The following is a 6,840-nucleotide window of genomic DNA, read 5'->3' on the forward strand; positions in this document are numbered from 1 at the left end:
GACCTTTAACTCGAAAAAAAATAAATGAATTCCATACACTAAAAAAAAAAGTTATTTGAGTTTCTTAATGTAGCAAAATTCATCAGCCACCCGTATTATGCCTAAAACTAAGATCAAATAAATAGCGGAAATGGAAGAACAGTATGTGGAGAGTTAGAGAGAGTATGCAGTTAAGTTAATAGAAATAGGAAGAACGGAAAGTATGTAAGGTGTAGAAAATAGAGTCAATGCTCGAAAGTAAATAGAAACAGGTAAAGAAATAGCGACAGCGAGAAACAGTAAAGTATATACTTATAGAAAATAACTTAATATTAAGCTTAAATACATTTTCATTATTTAAATTCAATATTATATTAATTTATTCTATTCTATTATTATTACATTATTCTATTAGAATAGTTTGCCAGAATCTGGCTTAACACCGCCCACATTGAAGGAATCCAACAGCCTTCAATTTTTGTTTTCCACCGGCAGCACGGCGAGTTTGTGGATAGGGCGTCGTACTTCACCCGACCTAGTAGCATTGTCTGCGACGCGAATTTTGCCGTCCGTTCCGGGAATGGTTGCGGTTACTCGACCCAGCACCCAATGCTGCGGTGGTACGTTGTCTTCGTGGACGACGACGAGTTGGACTGGTTGGACGTTGGGCTGCAGGTGCACCCATTTGTTGCACTGCTGAAGCTCCAGAAGGTAGCTCTTCGACCACGCGCGCCAAAATTGTTGCTTGAGAGAGCAAACAAGCTGCCATCTCTCTAAGCAGCGGCTGAGGTTGACGGGTACCTTCTCGGCTGACAAAACTCGCAAGGGGCAACCGATTAGTAGATGCGCCGGCGTTAGCGCCTCGGCGTCGTTGGGGTCGTTGCTGAGTGGTGCGAGCGGTCGGGAGTTCAGTACCGCTTCTACTTCGACGAGAAGCGTTGCGGTTTCTTCGGCGGTTAACAGCTCGTTGCCTACGGCGCGCATCAGCAGATGTTTGGCCGAATTCACTGCTGCTATCCACAGGCCGCCGAAGTGGGGTGCCCTCGGAGATATGAAAGCGAAAATGAATCCTTTGTCGGCGGCGTATTGGAGAATCTCCTCTTTCTGTGCCAGAAAGGCTACCCGGAGCTCCCTCAGCTTCCTCTCTGCTCCCACAAAGTTCGTCGCGTTGTCGCAGTACATTTTGGCTGGCATCCCTCGGCGCCCAATGAACCTTTTGAGAGCGAAAATAAATTTATCAGCAGTTAAATCAGTTACAAGTTCTAGATGAACTGCCTTTGAAGCGAAACACACGAAAATGGCAATATACATTTTCACGGGAGGGCGACTGCGAATTTTTAAGGTTATGTGAACGGGCCCGCAGTAATCTACCCCACATTTTGTGAAGGGCCGTTGGGCGCGTAATCGATCGGCGGGTAGATTGTCCATGATCTGACCTTGCAATTTTGGCTTATAACAAAAACAGTGAATGCATTCTATTACAGTTCGACTACAGGCTTCTCGAGCATTTACCAGCCAAATTTTTTCTCGCAGACGCGCTTCCAATGTCTTTGGACCGACATGGTGATTACAAAAATGTACGAACTGGATGTATGCCTTCACAAAGTGCGAGTCTTTGCGTAATAGCAAAGGGAACTTAGCATCATAGGGGAATGGCGCGTTGAATAAACGGCCAGCTACACGAATCAATTTAAACGATAATGATGCTCCGAGTGTTTATGCAGAAATATAGTTAATTTCTGCAAACTTGAGGGAAGTACGTTACTTTTCGATAATTTATTAATTTCATCGCTAAATTCAAAATGTTGAATTATTTCGACAATTTTAAGGAAGCTCAATTGTAATTCCTTTGCTTTGGGTATTATTTAAGATTCTGCTTTTCGCCCTCGTATTTTTCGAAGCCATCTGAATATAGGTATAAGCGAAAATCCGAGGCACTTTTCTGTGAGATGAGAACCTGTTAATTATTTCGAGAAGTGGATTTGGTGAGGCATTGATTGCGGTTAACGTAATTGCGTTATTCTCCTTCTCGAGTGCTTCTTGTTCTGGAGAAAGACTGAAGTTGACCTTTTTTGGTCATGTAGCAGGGTCTTCTAGGAAGAACTGTGGACCACTAAGCCATATTGACCCAATGCATCCAACCCCGAGACACTTGATCCGCTGAATTTTGTTTTGTGAGCACATAACGCCACGACAAATTCTGGGTCCACTTTTGGATCTCGGACACTCTATTTGCAACGAAAGTTTGCAACGACGATGGATGCGTTTTAATCCAATGCAGAACTATTTCGGAGTCTGTTCAGAAAATTGTCTGTTCTATTGGTCGACTCAACATTGGTGAAATTCTTGACCATAATTTGGCAAGAAGATGGGCTGCCGAGAGTTCTAAACGCGGAAGAGATTTAGTCTTCAGCGGAGCTACTCTAGACTTTGAAGTAACCAGCGTGCCTTTTGTACCACTAGCGGATTGGCTACGTATATATACGCAGCAGCCATACGCTCTTATTGAAGCGTCGGAAAAGCCATGAATTTGAGAGCTGGCACTCGAATCTGTATTTACATACCGAGGAATGCTAATTGATGGAAGCTGCAACAAATTGGCTTTAAAGTTTTGCCAGCTAGTGCCAAGCCGCAATGGAATCGACTCATCCCAGTCTAGCTTTTGAATCAAAAGCCCTTGTAATAAGATTTAAGCTTTGGTGACTAGCGGGGCTAACAAACCAAGAAGGTCAAAGAGGCGAGCGGAAACTGATAAAATATTACGTTTAGTTGCTCACAGCTCGCTAAAATTATCTTCCAGAATGAAGCTAAAAATGTCATCTTTCGGCTGCCAGTGTATTCCCAGCGTTTTGGTAGAGTCAGTATCGCTGAGATGCAATAATTTTTGGAGGCTCTCACTATCCGATGAGCTTGTATGATTGGAAAACCACTTTGCTAATTTCAGGCCTGCCGATTCTAAAATTGTATTTACTTCCTGTTGTAACTGGGTGAGGCTTTCTATACTGTCGGATCCTGTTAATAGGTCGTCGACGTAAAAATCATTCCGAATGACTTTGGAACCGAAAGGATATTTGGCTTTATTTTTGTCGCTTAGCATTTGCAGACACCGTGTGGCGAGAAATGGTGCAGGCGCTGTGCCGTATGTTACGGTGCTTAGTCGAAAAATTTGCAAATGCTCCGATGGATCCTGTCTCCACAGTATGAGCTGGAAGTTCCTGTCGTCTTCATGCACCAATATTTGACGATACATCTTCGTGATGTCGGCAGTCATGGCATATTTGTGCAATCGGAAGCGAACGAAGGTCGTAAAAAGCTCCTCTTGAACGATCGCTCCGACCATCAAGGTTTCATTCAACGCAACTTGTGTTGATGTCCGACTCGAAGCATCAAAAACTACGCGCAACTCGGGAGTCGATTATTTGTTGGACTCATATGCCCCAATTCGAGATACTTATGCATGAAGACCAGGTACAATTCACGAAATACTGGATCTTTCCGCGTCCTTCTCTCCAGCGCCTGAAACCGCCGAGCTGCGGTTTCATACGATTGAGTGAGTAATTTACGGTCGGTTTTGAAAGGCAGTCTGACTTGAAGCCTTCCGCATTGTGTGGTTCCAGTGTGGTTCTCGAAAAAAATTCCTCACATTTAGCTTGCTCTGGACTCAGTCGTGTGGAATTTACTTGTGCAGTAATTTCTTCCAATTCCCAGAATTTTCGGATTGTAGCATCAATGCTACCAACACTTTCTTCAAATTGACATAATGTGCTACTTACTTGGGCACTGGAGCTATTATTTGTGGCCTAGCACTGTATTTTGCAGCGGTGGTTGCCTTGGGCTGGTTCTGATCTGACCCACCGATAACAGATCAAAGAATATTTCAGCTCCTAAAAGTATGTCTATTTTCTGACATTTGTAGAAACTTGGCTCAGCTAGTTCAATATTTTGTGGGATTTTCCAGCCATTTGTGTTTACAGTCCGATCTGGGTGATTGACTGATATCGAACGCGTTACCCAAAAGCCCGCCGAAAACTCAAAATTGTTGATTCTCGATTTTATATAGATTTTTAGTTTGCCTTGGACCTTTTTATTTGAATTGCCAATGCCAACTATATTTAGAGCGATTTTTGCTTTTCGGATTCGCAATATCTGCATAAGCTCTTCGGTCATAAAGTTGACTTGAGAACCGGAGTCAAGTAGAGCCCGCGCTTGCACGTAAACACCGGAGCTGGCCTTTACATTAACTACGGCTGTAGCTAACATGACTCGGTCAGGCAGGCTGCTAATATGCATGGCCTGTGACGTCGAAGGTTGCGGCTCGGTCTCAAAGGAGATCGGATATTGATGCAACATGTTGTGATGCGAACGGTTGCATACACCACAGTGATCTGCTTTGCACTTTGAGGCCGTATGTCCCTTGCGCAAGCAATTTATGCACAGGGAAATAGATTTTGCAAATTCAAATCTTTTAAGTGCAGTAAGCACTTGGAATTTTGGACAAGCTGTCAAATAATGGTCCTTAGAACCACAGTGAAGGCAAGTCGGCAGTTTGGAATTTGTCGCGATAAATGTTATCTTTGAGTGTCGCAGTTGTTGATTTTTTGTTTTCTGCCGCGTATCTTCATTGTTTGGCCTTTGTTGGGATGAGGAAGCTTCTTCAGCTGATAAATGCTGGTATCTCTTGTTTAGCATAGCTTCACACTCAGCCCAAAGCGGCAGCTTATCATAATCAAGTTGCTCCTCCCACTTTGACCGAGTAGTGGGATCAACCTTCGACATGACTATGTGAATCAACATCGCATTTGAAATAAGCTTATCGTCACCCAGCGATAAAAGGGAGTCATATACTGCAGTCACTGTATCAATCATTGATCGCAAAGACGACGCAGAAGGCCTTTGGATTTTTGACAATAAAAAAAGTGTATACACTGTATTAAAAAATATCAGGCATTTATTGTCATAAACCTTTCTCAAACTTGCCAACGCCTTTGGATAATTTTCTTCCGACATTTGGAAGGACTTCACTGTGCCTAAATTTTTCAATATCCGGGATAGTGGGATCATTGTGCATGAAACTCTCAAACAGACCCATAAAGTTTTTAAACTCGGAATATTCTCCTTTGAACGTAGATAACGACATTTTTGGTAGTCGCGAGCTGTGAGGTGCAATAAAAGATGTTTCGGCAATTGACGATTTATTTCTCGCCAGAATGGACTTTATAATGGACTTTGTTTCTACAATTAAGTCCTTTAACTCTCCACAGGCAATGTCTTCTTCGTCGATTTCCTCAATTTTCGACTGACATTTCATGAGTTTTTCGCTGTGGGAGTTCATATGTCGAGTCGGCACTCCAATTCGATTGGATCTAGCGACATGGTCTTTTCAAGGACACCCATTTTTATGCGCACTATGCTCGTTTTTGCAACAGTTCTCTGGCGCTTAAAGACTTTAAGTCCACCATCTCCTTACTTGGAGAGAGACTTGAAATAGTCGACTTTGGTTTACTCATGTTTTGAGATTAAAGTTCGCTGCTTTAGCCTGTGGCTTTTGTAAAATAAAAACGGTTCTGGAAGTTTGTCAGCACAAAAATGAAAGCGATAAATACTGAAATATATAATAGCTGAAACTTGACCAGAAACAACGAAAACGAGAACGAAAATAAGCAGCGAACAATTGAGTCTTTACTCAAACAAAATTTGTATTGTCGAAAAATTTTTTTTTTTTTTAATATATTGAAAATATTACGGTTGAATTAAGAAACTGCAATTTAGTTAGATTTTTTTGTTTTTGAAAAAATCCCGAAAATAAATCGAAAAATAGTACTCGCAAATTATTTGGCGACAAACAAGTTCCTCTACCTCGGGTCCCACTGTATCCTTCACTTCACAGGCAGTATATGTATATGTATATAGATATAATAATATATAATTTTTCGCACTCAATACCTGTTTATCGTGGACTGGTTTGTTTCCAGCTTCAACTTCCCTTTGGCAGGCCACGCAATTGCAGGTCATTCCTCCCTCGATGTCCTATGTAACGGTGGATATTGGTGGTGAACAGTTGGTGAACCGGTGAATATGCCGTATAGCTCCACAGTTTCACTCCCCTTCGTAACGATGTTCTATATGTTTTTTTGTTTTTTAACTTTTTGAATATAAATATTTTATTTTATTTATATTTTATGTATATAAGTATTTTATTTCAATTTCGAACAATTTTTTGTTTTTTTTTGTTTTGTTTTTTGGGGGTTCACAGTCAATTCACTTTTCCAGCCACTCCACTTTTCAAGTCACTGCACTAGTTTTGTTTATATACAAATGCGTACATACATATGTATATTAGTTTAGTTGTCTGTTTGTCTATTTTTTTTTTGCTGGTTTTGCGAGACGACTTTTGATTTTGGTTGTCAACGGACCGTGCAGGCAATATTCTTTTTGCACTATATTAGCACTTATTTATTTTAATTATTAATTATTAAATATTTTGCGTGCAGCTTACACAATTTGCAAACTTGTGGTCTTTCGTCACTATCACTTTATTTTTTGTTTTATATAACACTTTCTCACTAATGTCCCTGCTCGGGCGCCATGAAAATTCTTCACTAGTGTGTGAATATATTTAAATTGTTTAAAAAACTTTACTTAGGGAAGCGCAAAATTAATTGCCTGTGGATTCGAATTCAAAGAATAACACCGTACACGTCCGATTAACAATTCAAAAGTGAGTTTATTTTATTATGCTCTGTCCTTATTGTTGTTTTTATTGACAGAACGCAAGTGGTGGTTACATCCGAAAACAAGTTTAAAATTCATATGCTTTCTTATTAATGCTTATGTTCGACAATTTGAACATGAACATATGTA

The 6,840-nt window shown here is 40.9% G+C and overlaps 2 protein-coding genes across 2 annotated transcripts; both read right to left on the reverse strand.

Moving 5' to 3' along the window:
* Window positions 1-450: 450 nt before the first annotated feature.
* On the reverse strand, window positions 451-1,161 carry LOC129250436 (uncharacterized). The gene has a single exon (XM_054890055.1). It carries the CDS (start codon window positions 1,159-1,161, stop codon window positions 451-453), a length of 711 nt encoding a protein of 236 aa, XP_054746030.1.
* Window positions 1,162-3,768: 2,607 nt separating this feature from the next.
* Window positions 3,769-4,845, reverse strand: LOC129250437 (uncharacterized). The gene has a single exon (XM_054890056.1). The coding sequence runs from the start codon at window positions 4,843-4,845 to the stop codon at window positions 3,769-3,771; it is 1,077 nt and encodes a 358-aa protein (XP_054746031.1).
* Between the last annotated feature and the right edge of the window lie 1,995 nt (window positions 4,846-6,840).

Source organism: Anastrepha obliqua, chromosome 6 (genome assembly GCF_027943255.1).
Source record: "Anastrepha obliqua isolate idAnaObli1 chromosome 6, idAnaObli1_1.0, whole genome shotgun sequence".
NCBI classification, from domain to species: Eukaryota; Metazoa; Arthropoda; class Insecta; order Diptera; family Tephritidae; genus Anastrepha; species Anastrepha obliqua.